General features: G+C 41.6%; 1 protein-coding gene, 1 long non-coding RNA gene and 1 other non-coding gene across 4 annotated transcripts; 1 reads left to right on the forward strand and 2 right to left on the reverse strand.

Moving 5' to 3' along the window:
* Nucleotides 1–1828: 1828 nt before the first annotated feature.
* On the reverse strand, nucleotides 1829–9309 carry LOC125000589. 2 transcript variants are annotated; one of them, XR_007111337.1, is made up of 8 exons: nucleotides 9193–9309; nucleotides 7509–7605; nucleotides 7073–7146; nucleotides 6852–6911; nucleotides 6415–6676; nucleotides 5347–5426; nucleotides 5115–5166; nucleotides 1829–4639 (listed from the first exon to the last, which is right to left on the reverse strand). It is a non-coding gene; the product is annotated as an uncharacterized LOC125000589 (long non-coding RNA). The 2 variants fall into 2 exon arrangements; XR_007111338.1 differs by having other exon boundaries at nucleotides 7069–7146.
* Nucleotides 9310–12669: 3360 nt separating this feature from the next.
* Nucleotides 12670–12751, forward strand: trnas-cga. Its single transcript has one exon. It is a non-coding gene; the product is annotated as a tRNA-Ser (tRNA).
* Nucleotides 12752–13032: 281 nt separating this feature from the next.
* Nucleotides 13033–18400, reverse strand: gpr180 (G protein-coupled receptor 180). The gene is made up of 10 exons (XM_047577223.1): nucleotides 18166–18400; nucleotides 17399–17545; nucleotides 17174–17268; nucleotides 16979–17084; nucleotides 16641–16821; nucleotides 16502–16551; nucleotides 16238–16395; nucleotides 15964–16161; nucleotides 15804–15881; nucleotides 13033–15098 (listed from the first exon to the last, which is right to left on the reverse strand). The coding sequence occupies exons 1-10, from the start codon at nucleotides 18302–18304 to the stop codon at nucleotides 14943–14945; spliced, it is 1308 nt and encodes a 435-aa protein (XP_047433179.1). The 5' UTR covers nucleotides 18305–18400; the 3' UTR covers nucleotides 13033–14942.
* Nucleotides 18401–18621: the final 221 nt, after the last annotated feature.

The raw sequence follows: 18621 nt of genomic DNA on the forward strand, positions 1-18621 counted from the left end.
GTTCATTTAATCATTTAATCAAAGTAAATGTGTCCAAAGTAAGTGACTCTTAGTTCCTCTACCGTTTCTGAGGTGACTGCTGACCTGAAGTCAGAAACGTTCTCTGTGAAGCTCATGATGAGACCAACTCTGAGGAAAGGTTCAGTATGAGAAGGAGACCAAGTCAGACCACGACTCGTCTTCAGTTTTCATCTGGAAAGAAAAGAAGAACAACACAGAGACATTTAGAGGATTTATCAACATCCACAAAATTAAAATGAATCTGAAAAATGACTGAACTCAGTCTAAATGTGGAGTCAATAAGGAGTTCCTCAGACTCTGATCATTTGTTCCTGTTGAAACGTCCAAAACATTAGAGACACTGTTTATCTAACTACAGCTGCTTTTACTGAAGGAGCCGCAACATTTTCATTTACAGACCAAGTTTATGGATTTCATAGAAATACTCCATCTACATCATTCTTCTTATTTACAGACAGATACGAACTTAATATTCAAGTTTCTGTCAGATTTAACTCTGTATGTAGACTGCAACAGGTATTTTATGTTTATTATTTTGTATTTTTATTTTCTATGTGTCATTCTATTTAAATAAAGGCTTGTCTTATCTTAAATAATCATCTGTGTTTCTATCATTTCAGATTATCAGTAATGGACTGAACTGACAGGAGTTTGTTTCTAAAATGCAGCAAATCGACCTTAAATCGATATTTATTTTGTCACTTTATTATTTTTCCCAATGCAGCTGGATTTCACCGAAGTGTCTGTAATATCCGATTTGTCCTGAACGCAGCGGACTGAGCAGCAACACGTCGCCTCTGTCCGTGTGTCGCCTCTGTCACGTTTCTACGGTGAGTTCATCAACTTTCAGTCAGTTCAGTGACTTAGCGGTGAACACTGAGACTGAGAGGAAGCAGCAGGTCAGTCTGCAGAGTCTCCTTTGACTCTTTAACCAGTGAATTCAAGAGTCTGAGGCAGGAGGAGGCTCACCGCTCTGAAAACACACTCACCTGCGCAGGTGAACGCGGCCTGTTGATCAACACAAACACCGACAGCAGCTAAAGGAGAGGAACCGGAGAAACGTTTTTACCTGCAGCAGGAGAGAAGAAGCCACGACGCGGAGACCGAAACATCCGGAGGAGGAAGAGGGGGAGAGATGAAGCTCAAAGAAATCCGAGAGTTCCTCCTGATCCTGAACGATTTAATGAACCCAGAGGACAGGAAGTGGTTTTAAACTATCACATCACTGCCCTCCAGTGGTCATTACCGGTAACTACAAGTGTCCACATCCAGTAACACTGATACTCAAAGCGACTTCATGACTCATTTACTGAAGAGGAACCCAGTAGAGAAAAGCTGGTGCTGGGGCTGCTGATCCGTAAGTCTTGGACAAACTTCCTTTTTTTATACATTTTCTGTACTTTTTTTCATGCATTCTGTGATGTTAACGTTTCATTTAGAAGAAAACTAGTGATATTTGACATTTTTATTGTATTTGATCAGATTCAATCATTTTCTCAGTGTTGTAAATTTCCCAGTTATTATAATGGAGCCATGTGAAAGTGGGGTTCACATATCCAGGATAAGTGACTGAGCCTGGGCTCAACGAGCACAAACACCGAGCCAGGATGAGCAGACACGGATTCATCAAACCAGGTGAAACTAATCATCGCTCAGTCAAACAGAGCCTGTGAAATGATCACAAATTCCTCTGCTGTTTCATTCAGAGTCTGCATGTGTGAGGCTACACTGATTGATCATAATGTTATGCCTGCCAGCCTTTTGGCCTCACACCATAATCAGACCCTCAGGAAGCACAGCACACATATAATAATGTCCCCACCAGGACAAGGGCTGGATGGAGATGATCTTTGGCCTCCTGAAGGAACACTTCCAATGTCTCCACCATCTTAGGTCAGTCCAGACAGGACATGTGACATTACTGTGGTCTGTGCTGTCCTCCACTATGTGTCCTGCCTGAGGAGGGAGGGGGCCCACAGAGTGACATCAGAACATCAGACATCATCGTGGACAGGGACAATCCACCATCTTCACGGATGAGGACAGTGCACGGCTTTTACGTTTTAAATTATTTTAGTTAAAATGCATTCTGTACATTTAAGCTGAATATAGCGTGCAATGGCATAGACACATGTTTTAGAGTTACGTTAAACAGGGCCTGGAAAGAAATTTGTATTATTTTATAGTATTTGGCGTATAGTGCTGTATACTGAATACAGGCCTCATTTAAATATGGATTTGTCCTGCATTTATTTGTGATTTGTATAATATGGTTTGATTCTGTTCTTTCTATCTTGTGGAGCACTGTGTGACTTCAGTTAACTTGCTTTGATTTGTCCTTATTCAATAAAGGAACATCTTGTTACTCTTTGACGTGTATTTATATTTCTATGGGATGTGTATTTTATATAGTCTATGGGAAACTAAACTATCTACTAATTTCAAAATCATCTAAAATGATGCCACTTAATGATGATGACAGATGTTTAAATAGTGACAGTGGGTCTAGTTGAATGTGATAATAATGTGTAGTGGGCAGTGGAATAAATATTGGTTTCCATTTGTGGTGACTGAGATTAAATAGATCCTGGATGTTAACCTGGTCTGGAGCAGCCAAGCTCCACGGAATAAATCTCCATGTTTTGGAGCAACCAGATCATGGTTAAGTTAATCCAGGATAACCAACATATCCCGGCTAAATCCATTAGGTCATCGGTTCATCTCTAGGCTACTGTGGTTTTTCTGTTCTTGCTTCTGAGGGAAGTGAACAATGAACACAACAACAAAAGCTGCACGTCTGTGTTTGCGAGTAGCTCAGTGAGATCAGCTGTGGTTCTGAGTCACAACCTGAAACCAACAGATCAAATCCAGAGCTCTGCTTTCTACATTTTATTCTCTAAGTGACAGAGGAAAGACTGAAATGCTTTAAAAATGAGATGGTCAATGTGTCTGGAGCTGTGGCTCAGGATGTTAAGTCTTTCCTCAGAGTTTAAGAAGGTTTGGGTTCAAGCCCTGGATGTAGAAATCCATTTTACATGGTAATACCAACATGAAAGACTGAAAAGGTGTAAAAATATGTGGGTTGTGGCCTCTGGCTTAGTGGCTCAAGTGGTTAGAGTCATCCTCAAAGGATTAGCAGGTTGTTGGAGAGTTTCAATGTTTTTATGTTCAATTCCCAGAGGAAAAACTGAAAAACTTCAAATAATCTGAACCAAACAGCTTTTCTCTCGTAGCCTAACATGTCAGGTCTGCTCATAAGTGTTCTGGTGACATAGGTTCAAGCCTGGTAGGATCTTTTATAGTTAATCAACCAATGAAGCAAACAAACAGAAAAGCTCTAGGAAAGCATGAGAACATGAGTGGTCAGATAGCTCAGGCTGTTAGAAGAGTGTTTGACGTGCCTAAAGACAAAGGTTCAAATGTTATGACAGCCAATGACTTTTGAATTCTTCTACACAAACTAAAGATTGAAAGACTCTAAGAAAGAACCAAAAATCCACAACAAATAGCTCAGGCTGTTAGAAGAGGAGAGTGTTTGATGGGACTAAAGTCATGAGTTCAGATCTTATGACAGTCAATGACTTTTTAAATATGCTAATCAAGCTAAAGACTGAAAGAATCTAAGAAAGATACAGAATACCAGGACAAATAGCTCAGGCTGTTTGAAGAGTGTTTGGTGAGGCTTAAGACATAGGTTCAAATCTTATGAAAGTCTGTGACTTTTGAAGTCCTCTACTCACACTTAAGACTGAAAGACTCTAAGAAAGAAACAGAACTCCACGACAAATAGCTCAGGCTGTTAGAAGAGAAGAGTGTTTGGTAGGTCTAAAGTCATGGGTTCGAATCTTATGACAGCCAATGACTTTTAAAGTATTTCAATCAAACTAAAGACTGAAAGAATCTAAGAAAGAAACAGAACACCACAACAAATAGCTCAGGCTGTTAGAAGAGTGTCTGATGAGGCATACAACATAGGTTCAAATCTTATGACAGTGAATGACTTTTGAATTCTTCTACACAAACTAAACACTGAAAGACTCTAAGAAAGAACCAGAACACTAGGACAAATAGCTCAGGCTGTTTGAAGAGTGTTTAGTAAAGCTTAAGACATAGGTTCAAATCTTATGAAAGTCTGTGACTTTTGAAGTCCGCTACTCACACTTAAGACTGAAAGACTCTAAGAAAGAACCAGAACTCCACGACAAATAGCTCAGGCTGTTAGAAGAGTGTTTGGTAGGTCTAAAGTCATGGGTTCAAATCTTATGAAAGTCTGTGACTTTTGAAGTCCTCTACTCAAACTAAAGACTGAAAGAATCTAAGAAAGAAACAGAACTCCACGACAAATAGCTCAGGCTGTTAGAAGTGTGTTTGATGGGTCTACAGTCATGGGTTCAAATCTTATGACAGTTACTTTTGAAGTCCAGATTCCAAAGTGACAATGACAAAAGCGCACCGAGAAGAGAGTTGAGTGTGAAGGGTTCTCGGTGGCGTGTGGTGGTTCAACCGCGACTGGAAGTCGCAGGAGATTGGTTCGAATCCCACTCGTTGTCGGAGCCTGGATCATCCGAGGAGTCCTGTGGTAGCAGGCGCGGGGGGGGCCGTGTCCTCCCCGTGGTTTCTGAGAGGTAGAAGGAAGGGGTTATGTCTCCCATAACTAAGAGCAGCTGGAGTTTTACAGTGAAGGAGATAAGAGGGGGGAGGAGTCAACAGAGAGGAGTGGCTAGTGGGTTAATGGGAGGGGTCAGTGGGAGGAGTTAAGGGTGGAGTAAAAAAAAAGTGAGATGGGAGGAGTCAGGGATGTACGTGGGTGGAGTCGATGTGAGATGGGAGGAGTCAGGGCAGTAGGAGGAGTCAGGGCAGTAGGAGGAGTCAGGGACATTAGTGGGTGGAGTCAAAGTGAGGTGGGAGGAGTTAGGTCAGTGGGTGGAGTCAAAATGAGATGGGAGGAAGTAGTGGAAGGGTCAGCCTTAGGGGAGGCCTTTCATCATTTATTTGCCGCCACACTGGAAAAAGCTGTGGGGGTCCAGTACAAACATGTCTGTCCCTCCAACCAGAGGGACAGATATAAATAATCTATGAAAAATATACTTTACCTGTAGCGCGAAGATCCTCCTCTTCACGTGAAGTCCTGGAAACCATCTCCTCCTGGAGAGATTAGAACAAAACATGTTAGTCTATGTTAGTCTGTCAATAGACTATTGGGTCTATTGACACAATACTCAAACAATATACCATATAACATGAGTTATAAGTTACAAAAGTTAAGTTACAAAGTTACAAAAGTTAAGTTACAAAAGTTTTAAATAATAATTTAATATACGATACCTTCAGGGTGTTCTTGAGAAGTCCCTGTTCTTCAGGTGAAGTCTGATAAAATTATCATGGCTGTGTCTCCTCCTGATGTTCTGGAGTGATAGAAGTAGGAGGTTAGAACAAAACCAACAACATTTACTAATGTATACATTACTATTATTACTATTTTATTATTACCTGTTACTCTACTATTATACATTACTATTATTACTATTTTATTACTACCTGTTACTCTACTATCATTAAATAGTAATAGAGTATGTATATGGGTCAAAGACGTATGAGGATTTTAAAAGTGAAAAAAAAATAAATCAGCTGTGTAAAACATTAGTTTAATCTTCAACACATCAATGTCATGTTTAACATGAAATAGGTCATTTTAAAATGTAAAAATTATAACTGTGTTATTAGCGTTATCCAGAAAGACACATCATGGTGGTACATCACGTACCATTGAGTGAAAAGGTCAAAATATCAACATTTTAAGAGAGATTTACTGACATTGTTATCTCTTTTTGGAGTCCTTCAGAATCTGTTGGCTGATACAACACCCTGTAACATGAATGTCCAAATCCAATTATGGTCATAGAGCCACTTTATGTGTGATACACAGGAAGTACATTTGAGAATCCAAAAATGGGGACAAAAATATTTCTTGAATAAAAATGTAAATGAGCTTAGTGTTGTTACTATATTTGTAGGTGTCATTACATTTCTAAGTATTTGTACTTAGATCTTTAGCCCGGACGTTATCCAGGAAGGACAGTTTTGTACTTTTGAGCTAAATAGGTCCTTAAATTTTCATTTCTTACAGTAAATACTCATATGAGCACTATATTTTACTATTATAAATTTGCCTCGGACACCAGAATTGACATGTCTCATCTTTGACCCGTATATAAAAAATTTTTGTATTATTGTGATTTGTTCTAATGACTCATGTCAAATCAGTTTGAATAGTAATGTAACATACTCTAGCTATAGGCTGTTGTTGTTTGCTAGTTCCTGTTGTTTGGGTGAAACCATCATCCCTCCAACCAGAGGGACAGATATAAATAATCTATGAAAAATATACTTTACCTGTAGCGCGAAGATCCTCCTCTTCACGTGAAGTCCTGGAAACCATCATGGCTGCGTCTCCTCCTGGAGAGATTAGAACAAAACATGTTAGTCTACAATTATGAAATAGTCAAACAATATGCCATAAAATAAATGTCCACTAGTAGCAGGAGTTATAAATTACAAAAGTTTTAAACGATAATATATTATACGATACGGTAGAAGTTCCTGTTCTTCATGTGAAGTCTGAGAAACCATCATGGCCGTGTCTCCTCCTGATGTTCTGAAGTGATATATGCAAGTAATTAGGACAAAAGTGGCTAACGTGTTATTCTACAATCAAAAACTAGTCATAGAACATGTTATTCTACAATCAAAACCTAGTCATAGAATAAAAAATGGCTACAACAAGCAGTTGTGATTTGTTATAATAAATAATGAAATAAAAGATGAATCACCTTTGGGGCCAAGTTCCTCTTCTTCTGGTGAAGTCTTGGAAATCATGGCCTCCTGATGTTCTGAAGTGATAGACGTAGGTAATTAGGACAAAACTGGCTAACATGTTATTCTACAATTATGAAATAGTCATAGAATAAAAAAATGTGTACAACCAGCAGGATTTGTTATAATGAATAATGCTAAAACCGTTTTAAATAGTAATGTAACATACTATACCTACAGGGTGTTATTGGGAAGTTCCTGTTCTTCAGGTGAAGTCTTGAAACCATCGTGGCAGCGTCCACTCCAGATGTTCTGGGCAGATAGAAGGTGGAGGTTAGATCAAAGACGACTAACATTTACTAAAGTTACTATTACTACCTGTTACTCTACTATTATAATAGAGTCATTGTATAATATGTTGTCCTTCATAAGGACTTGAGAGGGTGATGTGGGGCGGAGCTTGTGAGGGTCCTGGCTGTCTCTGCCAGTGAGCAATAGGAGGAGACACTCTGGGACGGTTTTGATATGGTAGAGGAGACCACTCAAAGACAATATGTCACCCCCAGAACCCAACTATGCTAACAGTGACTGAATGTTTTTCATTCACATTTACTGTTATGTAACTGATAAGTTATCTATCTCTCTGGGTTCAGTGCTATCTCTCAGCACCATACCTGTCCAGGCGACATGACCCTTTGGATTTATGGAACCGGCAGCAGCTGTATTTCCTCATCTTTTCGAGCAGGCCAAGACATATCTCTCCAGTCGTCCCTTGTAAGAGAATAGCAGGAGAGATATTAAACAAAAGAAGAAACTGTCTTAGTCCAAGCACTATTGAACACATTGTCTTTCTCAATAAAAACACTGATTATATATATATATATATCATTTCATACAAATAACACTACAAATAATACAAACAAAACAAAAGACAAAAAATAAAAATAATAAAAACAACTCTTGTTTGAGGGTAGTATTTTAAGATTGGCCACCAGATGTCGCTGTGGGGAAATGTTTCGACTCGATTTCTGGCCTTCTTAACTAGACTGGTTTGGATCGGTATCAGCCAGTCAATGGTATCAGCCAGTGCGTTTTCATGCACAGCTTAATCGAGCTGTGCTCAGAATTCGACTTTGAATACGGTCCTTGTCGAATAACTGACAGGAACATGTCCTCCTCCTCCTCCACACTAGGTGGCGAAATGTGTCTTTTCAGCGGGTTAATACCCCTTTTCGGTTGATATATTATGTCATATAATAATCACTGGAGTCGGTCAACTCCGATATTAATCGGAGTAACGCGTTTACATGCGCTTAAATTGTCCGGTTTGAGTGACGTCAAAGTCCTGGCCAGAGAGGACAGATGGTTTGAGAGAAGAGTAAAGGAAGCCATGTATGTCAAAGTGGAAAAACCTTCTCTAAACAGAGGAGGTGGACTGAGATTTAATTTACCATCTATTTATAATTCAGTCTTGACTCCTGTCCCCAAGAAGTTTCAACACCATTCACACCTTGAGCCTCCAGGCTCCCATGGACAATAGCCTCGTTAGAGCTCTATTCATAGAGTAAGTAGCCTAGGCACTCAGTTCCCCCCATTCAAGGACAGGTAAGTACCAGCCATTATGGAAATTAGTGACCCCAGTTTCTGGTCAAGCAAGTTTCGGGTGGGTGGTACCCACAGAGTTTTTCCTATTTAAACCTCAATTTCCCACTAGTTTATCAGAACTGAAGAAGCTACTCGGATGAGTGGCGATCGTTCAAGAAATTCTAAGTAGAGCTGACCTTATTCAACCCTTTTTTGGACTTAACCAACATGTAGCTTAGTTAGCATCAGTGATGGTAATAACGGCGTCACTAATGGCGTTATTTTTTTAAGTAAAGGGTAAAATAAAAAATCGGGATTTTCAGTGTGCAATAAATATTAAAAGTTCTGTGTACGTACGTGTCTATGCAATTATACTCTATACAACTAGCTCGTGAAACCTGCTAAAACAAAAATCCTAATCATTAGACATATTTACTTTTATAGTGGAGTAATTGTGAGGAATGACTTTGTTGCCTTCCTAACTAGACTGGTTCGGATCGGTATCAGTCAGAACGTTTATATGCACGGGTTAATCAAGATAAACTCGTGCAATACAGAAAATCAAATAACTGACGGGAACATGTCCTCCTCCTCCACACTAGGTGGCGACATGTTTACGAGCATGTAAATGTACTTAAATTTAGTCTGAGACTTTCATTAAATTGAATTAAATAATTTAATTTAATTAGTAAATGTCTGTTTTGAATGATTTCGGTGTATTCGGCGAAAACGTTCACATTCAGTCTCATTCATTCGCAGATTCAGTCTTCTTACCCAAATGTTTGTTCCATGTTGTCCATCCACACCTGCCCAGGTAGAAGGCCCGACTGGCAAACAGGAAGTGGTACAATCCAATTAGATTTATAGAAGGGGGAGCCGGACTGTACCAAGTGGGGGATTGTGGAAGGGGTGTTTGGTAGTTGTAAACCGTAATCATATAATAAAATGCATTCATACAATTTCAGCATCTAATTTGACTAATAAAATATTACTTTAATGTCGTTGGACAGATAAAACTTAGATGCGGAAGGAAAAATGCTTTATTATCTTAGTGATGATCATTTTGCTAGTGCTGGCAATCAGTATTGATATCAGTATCAGTATTTTATTACACCTACAGTCTCATATTTTAATCATTTACTGGTAAATGTAAGTTTGTCTCACACAGCATTTAAATTTACATTTGAATTATTACTTTCATTGTTGAAATCTAGGTCCTGGATATCAAGTGGCCGATGCAAACATTTCAATCATATGTTCTTCTCAGAGTTCATGGGTAAAAGCAGCTTTCAGAAACTTACTGGTATTCTCACCGCTGTTCAGTTTTTAATCATGTGGTCATTCATACCTTCTACCTGACTGTTCTCTGGACAGAGGCAAGTGAAAGCAAACACACGTTTTTTCTTTTGTGGGAGAAAATATTTAATATAATTACAAAAATTTGACGTTTGTGGAAAAAAAAATAAAAGTCTCAGTCTCAGCTCATGGTGGTTTCTCCTCCTCTTATAAAAACCTGGTTGTAACATTTATACAAGATACACTATACTGCCAAAAGTATTCGCTCACCTTCCTTTACATGTGAACCTAAGTGACATTCATAATCCATAGATATTGATATGACGGCTCAGAGGTCAGACACTGATGTTGGACGAGAAGGCCTGCCTCACAGTCTCCATCTAATTCATCCTGAAGGTGTTCTATCTGGTTGAGGTCTTCCACACCAAACTCTCTCATCCACGTCTTTGTGCACTGGTGAACGCTCATGTTGTAAGAGGAAGGGGTTCATCCCCAAACTGGTCCCACAAAGACGGGAGCATGGAATTGTCCCAAATCTCTTGGTGTGCTGAAGCATTCAGAGTTCCTTTCACTGGAACTAAGGGGCCGAGCCCAACTCCTGAAGAACAAACCCAGATTGGTCCATCAGACGACCAGATGGCGAAGCAGGATTCGTCCCTGCAGATAACCACTGATCTAGGTTATCTTGGCTTGGATGCAGCTGCTGGGCCATGGAAACCCATCCACGAAGCTATGAGCTAATCTGAAGGCCACATGAAGGTTGGAGGTCCGTAGCTATGGATAAGGAGGGAATTGTTGCACAGGTCTCATCCGGTCACAGTGCCACACTGGAATCCATCGAGCTGTTTGTAGAAGCCGTGGGAGTGAGTGGAACGCCCGAACTGAGTTATTTGGACAGATGAGCGAATACTTTTGGCAATATAGTGCACGTAAAACAGTCCCAGTGTGACGCCACAAGGAGGTCCTTCTGATGCCGACAGTCAGTTCACGGAAAGCATGATGGTGGCCTAAGGAAGAAGGAAGAAAAACTGTCAGGTAGAGTCTAGCCTATTGATATATATATATATATATATATATGTTTACACTGATCAAGTACAACATTATGACCACCTGGCTAATATTATGTAGATAATGGACATGGACCTTTTGTGGGTGTCCTGTGGTGTCTAGTATCATAATGTTGTTGGTGCCTTTTAGGCCTTTGGGTCCTACTACTGGACCCGTTTGGGATCTAGTGAAGTTGGGAGTGTGCTGTGGATTTGTTTTGGTCTAGGTGGGTGCTACATGTTCAAGTAACGTACACACAAATGAATGCAAAAGTTTATCAGCAGAACTGTTAGTGGCTTTAATGTCGTGGCAGATCTGCATAACTACAGTCTAATGCTACTTTCAGGCACTCAGGGGGCTAGATTATCTCCATCATGCAGACAAAACTAAAAAAATATGCATTTACAGCGTCACATGTCCACAGCTTCTTCTCAGTCCTCCTTCAAGTTGTCGAGGAGCTCCTGCGTCTGTTGGGCGAGCCTCCTCTTCTCGGCCTGCTGCTCCTTCAGGGCCTTCTCCACCTTATTGCTCTGGTAGATCTTGACCCCGGCGAACGCCAGGCACAGCAGCAGGGTTTTCAGGGCCAGGATGTACAGGAGGAGGGGGACGTTGTCCAAAGCCTTGAAGGGGAGAAGCGGAGAGAACATAGCTGATCAGATCTGCTTAAAACCGGTGCTTTCCATCCACGAGGAATGTGCTGGAAAAGAAAGTTCTGGAGCAATCAAGGAGCTTGGAGGGGATGTTTCACCCCACCACCCCCTCCTCTCTTACCAACCCAGCAGAGGCCTCAGCTGTCAAGGTGGAAGTTAAATTTGGTTACAGAGAGGAGGAGGAGGAGGAGGAGGAGGAGGAGGTGTTGTGAACGAGAGAAGCAGCTGCGCGCCATGTGCATTCTGGGCTTGTAGTTATGACAGTTCATTCTCGCCAAACCTCATTCAAAAAACATCACAATGCACACATTTCTGCACGCAGTTACCTAGATTTAACTCCGCTTGCTAGGCTCCCGAAATTACACAATTCGCTTATTAATTCGGCACAAATACAATTCACGTGGAGACAAAAAAAAATAAATAAAAAATGCCCGAAAAAGAGAAGAAATATTTCTGTGGTTGGCTCAATGAGAAGCGGCGGTGCCGTTAGCTCTACGCTAGCTGAGATAAATTAAGAGAAACCGAGAGTCTAAAATGCATCGACAATCTACTAGTATTATAAATTAGAGCATAATAGCGTATTTACCTTCCAGTTGATCATTTTTGCGACAGTCGTACTAACGTTCTTGTTCCCTGACAGCTGGAGTTTGGTTTTTAACGCTTGTCGGAAGAAGGCGGGGCTTGTACAGTGACTGGCCAATAGATAATGCGATGTTTTGGTGACGTTGTACGTGCTGCATTCATAAACTCACGGATAAATACGGTTGTTTGTACTGAAGGGTTTAACTTAGATAACATCACAATAGACTGTGTAGCGTCAACCTTTACAACATATTCAGTTAGCGCGTATTTAAAACATGAACACTGCGGTGAATATATAAATATATTTCTTAGATAAATCAACAAATATTCTTATTACCTCCGTCACTTATCTTGCACACTAAATCCAAGCGCAACATTTCATTGGCATCGTAAGTTTGATAAGTACGATTTGCGTGAAGGTTCTAGCAATGGTTTACTTCAGGTGTAGTTAGGCAACACTCGAAGGAAGTATTATATTTTTAATGTACTATTACAGTAGGCGTTTGTAAAACGTCATATCCACTTTTGTTAGTGAGTAAGAAGAGCGTGATAAGACGAGATACAAAGCAAACGCTTTTTCTCTAAAACATGAAAACCAATGTGGCTCGATAACGGTAAATATGATGTAGATATGTATGTACATAATGTAAATATGGGTGAAATTTGGACATGCGTAGTCACGGTGGCCGAGAGGTTAAGGCGTTGGACTCGAAATCCAATGGGGTCTCCCCGCACAGGTTCGAATCCTGTTCGTGACGATGTTTAATTTATACTGTTTGGGTTCGATTTTAATCGAAAATATTTTTTTTTTTTTTATGAAATAATTTTTGCGCACAGCACTGATATAATGTAATACGGATATATTTGAGTTTTTTTGCACATGCGTTTTGCTTTAAGTGATGATTATTTTTAGCTATTTTAGTTATGTCAAGAAACCTACTGAAATACAAGTTTAACACATCATAAGATTTAAGATTTTTTTTCTTCATGTGGACCAAGGTTAAAGGAAAGCACAATGACTACAGCATGAAGGACAGTCTAATTTTAAACTGATTTTATTACCTTATCACCTTATTACAGTTGGCATGATCACAGGTCTAACATTTCCACAGGTCATAAAAATATGCATATTTAATATATGAAAACCAAAGAAAAGTGAACACTGCAAAAAACATAAACTTCGACTGTAAATAAATGCAACAAATTAAGGATCAGCTTTCGAACACGGCGTACAGTCAAGAGGCTTTGACGTTATGAGATTACCATTGTTAGACAAAGTATGCATTCAATTGCACACCATACAGTACATTGTGCACATAAACGCATGCACTTTTTTAGTGCAACCCAATGTACAACATGATCTAAAAGAACATATCAGGCTGAACTTGCTGAACCACCCACAAAGGCTCATTATTCAAGTATGTTGTAGTTCATTTTATTATATTAATTTATTCAAGGCCAACGGCTCAGCAAGAAGGATGTCCCATAAGTCTGTGTGTCCTTTTAAATGTACACTTTATGACTTTGTTGTGTCCAATAAATAGATGTCTTTCAAAGACTAAAAAAAGAAAGAAAAAACAAAGCATGCAGTTGCAATCCTGGCCACTGGTGGTGCTATTGACCAATGTTTGAAGAGTGGTTTTGCGCACAACTCATGACATTTAACTCGAGTTATATTCACTTAAACTCTGTATAATGGAGTTTCGGTAGCTGTAAACAAAAGTTATGCATTGCTGTGGCCTCAAATATTATATAATATGGCAGAGGTTTTTTTGTAAGCTCCTGAAAAAAAACGGCAAGCGTTTCTTTAGCTAACCTTACGAAAGACCTGGATCTGTATGGGCTGACATATAACTGAACGTGCATTATTCTGTAAACATTTCATTTTTCAGTATTTAGCAGACAACAAATGCTACTAAGCAAGTGAATAATAGCTATTGTGATTCACTGAAATCAAACAGTAAACATCAGTAAAACAAGATCTGCTGTTCAAATAATCCCTAATTGATAAATAGTTGATGAATAAATATATAACCTGTCAGTTTGTTAAGTGGCGACTTCATTGTTGTGTCTTAATGAGTCTCACTTACAGTCATAATTTGACAAAATAAGTAGGGATGTATTTACAGTGATTCATTTAAAGCCATTGAACGGCTTTTTGGGACTTTGGTTCCTCTGGATGTGCCTTTACATTGAAGAATAAGTCATGCGATGTGTCTCCAGCTACGCACAGCTTGCAGGATTTCGAAGGTTCGGGTTTCACATGCTCTGATTCGTGGTACAGCTTGTATGTGGTGGAGGTTTGGCTCATTTTTTCCACCGAGCCCATGCTGAAATCCATCTAACTCGAATTGCTCCATTCTTTATACACCCATCTTGAGTCCGTCCGACTGTCTGTCCATCTGTTTAACCACTAACATCTCAAGCTTAACACATACTCCAACATCTATCATCTTCCAGCCAACAATTACCATGAAGATAGCGTAGAGATATGCTCTATATCCTTAAAGAAACTTCCTTTCTTATCTCTCAAACTGTCTGTTTGGTAATTTGTTCGTCCGAACTGGGCTCCTTGAACCATTTCTACTCTCTGAGACGAGTAAATCTTTGCTTCCCTTTTCATTCCTACCTCTCTGGATGCCGTCTTCTTTCTTCCGTGTCTTCCTTATCTTCAGATTGTACTTTGGCTGTCAGTTACTTTACCCCTGCTCAGCAATCTTGGTCCCAGTCAAATATAATAAATAGAGGTAGGGTGTTGCTTTAATTCTCTTGCTATGCTTCCTCATTAGTGGCCATCACTGTTCTTCAAGGAAACAGTTCGCAGCAAAGGAGAACCGTTCCTCTCGGCCTCTCTCACCTGACGCGGAGGGAGGTTGGGAGAGGAGAAGCCTCGGCGTAGCAGCGTTGTCCTCCCTCGCTCGCGGTGCTCGGGCAAACGGCGGAACGTGCTCAGTAGCGGCCCCTGTGGTTCGTTCTGGACATGGTGAGCGGCAGGGACACGGAGGAGAGCGAGGACACCTCCCAGTAAAGGGAGCGAGACAGGAAGAGCTGGTAGAGGACCACCATGGAGATGGACTGGCAGAGGATCACGCCGATGGTCACCACCTGCGGACGGGGAAGACATGTTAACGGACGCGCGGAGGTCAAGTATCTGAATTAGAGATCTACCGATATATTGGGCCGATATTTCCTACAGGTATCCTACAGATATTTTTTTACAGGTATCGGTATTGGCCGATACATGGGTGCGTTCACCAATACACGCACACACATATATATATATATATTTTCCCCGGCAAGGTTTATAGACAGGCGCATCCACAGGTCGCCCTGTGCTGCTGGTGAGGACCCATGCAGCCCATACATTGCCCCTCCCCTGCTAGCAGAGTGCGTGCAGCTGGAAGCTGGAAAATGCTTGTGACGAGCACCCCTAAAAATAAGAGTTGAATAAAAAACATTTCTTTTGGTTATTTTCATCTTATTTTATCAAGGTGAGGCGGAATAAACTGGAGTCTGCAGGGTGTGAAAAATCGGTATCGGCCCTAAAAAAATCCATATCGGTCAATCTCGAATCTGAACACTGATCTGAGCAGCTCCTCCACTAATGGATGCATAGTTACATCTTTAAAAATGTCTTTAAAATATCAAGAATGACCCTCACATCTGTACCAAACCTGTAGTCATATAACAAAAAACATTTAGCAAGAGCAACTATTTTCAAAGAAGTTAGCTTGCAGTTGTCATAGAACAGAGATCCCCAATAGATGCCTAACGCAGATGCCGCCCTTTTAAAACACTGTGCTTTCAAACCTTCTCCTTCTGGTGCTCGTTGAAGACTACAGACATGAGGACGAGGACGGGATGACAGAGGAACCACAGGAAGCATCCCTGTAGAAAGAACAGGACGGTCGCGTGAGGGGGCTGTGTTTGTCCGGGGGATTTATCTTTGGTCGTGCAGTGCGGTTTGTACCTTGGCAAAGCAGAGGTAGAAGTCTCTCTTCAGGGTGCTCCTCTCCGTGGAGATGATCTGGTAGAGGATGGAGGCCAGCAGGAGGGCCAGGCCCACTCTCAGGGCTATGAGGAGGAGACCCGCCACGCTCTGCTGGACGTGGTAGCTGTGGTGCTCGCTCTCCGAGTCGGAATACTGCTCCCACAGCAGCAGAACCGCCTGAAAATGACAACCTGACAGCTTACTAAACATATCTTAAACCATCTTTAGGCTTCAGGATTTCATTTATTCGTACCTGCGTCACGACGCCACCAACGGCGACAGCCGTGGACGCCGGAGACTGCTCCCACTGCAGAGGCCTGGACTGCGGTTTCCTCCCTCGACTCAGAGTCCAGCCCATACAAAGACTCAGTAACATGTACAGCATGGACACCTGGGACACCATGTCCCAGACTGCACAGGGAGCGAACGAGTGGACAAGAGGAATTTGAATTCGCGTGAAGGATTCAAATCGAGGCAATGGAATTAAAGAAAGATATTAGAAAATATGATGACGTACACTCTGCTAGGCTGCCCATCAGTGGAATACCAGTACCGTCTCTGGAGTACCTGCAGACAACAGAAAACGCTAGGGTCAATTGAATTTATCTTCTTTTTGAAGTTGACGACGATGGAAAACAGCCTGCGCTGAAACCGACCTGGCCAGGTGGATGTAGTTGCAGAGGGCGGAGCAGCCCTGTAGCGCCAGCGCCGTCGTCAGCACCTTGAGGACCGTGTGCATGGGTCCCCCTTTCTTCAGAGCCTGGTACAGGGGCTGGATGTAGATGCAGCAGGCTATGAAGTAGGCCAGCAGCAGGAGGAAGTAGAAGCCGTGGAGACCTGGGAGGGGAGCGAAACGCGTCAACGGCGATTGCGGAAAAGATGCCCCGATCCCCTCGGGGCAAAATATTTAACACGGGCGTCTTTTTTAGTAGCTCCTGACACCGATTTGTGAGGGAAAGGGTTTTGGGCGATGGGAGCGCTCGAGGTGTCTCACCTGCCTCCTCTGCGCTGAAGTGGTCCAGAGGGTTCCCGGCCGAGTCCGCGTTAAACAGCAGGACTGTGAATCTGAGATCGGAGTGAGAGGGAATCACTGCGCCTTCCTAAAGAAACACAGACACAGAAAATGAACACTTTTTCCACTTTGTTTGTATGTTAGTGAGCTCCCAGATTAACAAATCTGTGCGGTTACCTCACACGTATGCCTGTCGGCATACAGGACCTGCCAGGCCGTGGGGAACGCCTGGCGAGGGATCGTCTGGTTGTGCTCCTCTTGATTAAGACGGACTGAAACGGGGAGGAGGAGGAGGAGGAAGACAGATCAGAGTGTGAGTGAGGAGGAGAGATCGATACGGCCGCATCGCATCCATCACATCTTCAAGTCTGAATTGCTTAGTAAGTAAGAGCCTGTGATCACCGGTGAAGTGGGCTTTAGAGAGCCTCTCGTGGCAGCTGAGGTCGTCCAGGTCCGAGTCCATCATGTCCTGGTACAGGAGCAGCCTGGACTCCTTCTCGGCAGCCAGGGCAGAGTTGTCCAGGCGGCACACGCACAAGCCGCTGCCACCTAGACGAAGACAAAAAAAAAAAAAAAAAAAAAACTGAGCGGTGCAAAGCGTGGCAGGTTAACTTATTCACACAAATGCAACACGTGCAACTAAGTGACTAAGGTGAGACCTGCAGGCCAAGGTGCAATTTCTAAATAAATGAGGAGATAAGCAACAGGAACACGGCTGCGTTCAGGGGCCTCTGGATTTGTGGTAGTTTCCTGCTTTGGCCCAGCCTTGCTTCTACACATAAACCGGGTTTTAGACATGATTAATCCCTCCTCTCAGATATTCCAGCTCTGGTTGTCTTTTTACCTGACCTCCCTCCACCATAACTACTTCAGAGTCTACAAATTCAGACTTCTGGGGGAATTTAAACATCCAGGCCGCTATTTAAGACGACATAATTGGTCCTGGAGCAGTTACTGAAATAGTTGGTCGAGTATTATTTCTCAGTGAAAATAATAATAATAATAAAAATAAATAATTCACGACACGCTATTTATTTTAAAATGCATTTAAATGGGCCAAAAAAACTAAACAAAAAAAACAGTAAATGTATTAAACGTAGGTTATTACTCCGTGTTGACTAAACTCGCCCTGCGTTGAAATGACACGTTAGCAACATCAGCATCGTTACCTTGGTACATGAATTTAGTGATGAACTGGCCCTTCTCCTGTCTCGCCGCCTCGCTCCCGAAAAGTCCCGTTACAGTTTTCCCCGAAACCCCGGGACCAAACAGCACCAGTGCCACAAGCGTGGCTATTAAATACGACATGATTCCCCCCCGTGCAGGTTAACGGTATCGACAAATAAACCTCAGCTAATCAATTCAATGAGCCACGAAGCCAGAAGTAAACCATCTGCATCAAGCTGCCCGAGGTTAGCCTGACCGAAACGGAAAGCCGGAAGGCAGAGACCTTCAAAGTAAAACTCGTTTTGTGATTAAATTATATTTGAGCGCATAGAGCAACACCCACCGAATTATTACATATCAAAATGAATACAATTTAATGTAATATTTGATTATATAGATGTTTCATAGGCAGGTATAAATTCCTACATTTGACGTCATTCTAACTAAAGCTGCACTCT

The sequence above is a fragment of the Mugil cephalus genome, chromosome 23 (assembly GCF_022458985.1).
Source record: "Mugil cephalus isolate CIBA_MC_2020 chromosome 23, CIBA_Mcephalus_1.1, whole genome shotgun sequence".
In the NCBI taxonomy this organism is placed as follows: domain Eukaryota; kingdom Metazoa; phylum Chordata; class Actinopteri; order Mugiliformes; family Mugilidae; genus Mugil; species Mugil cephalus.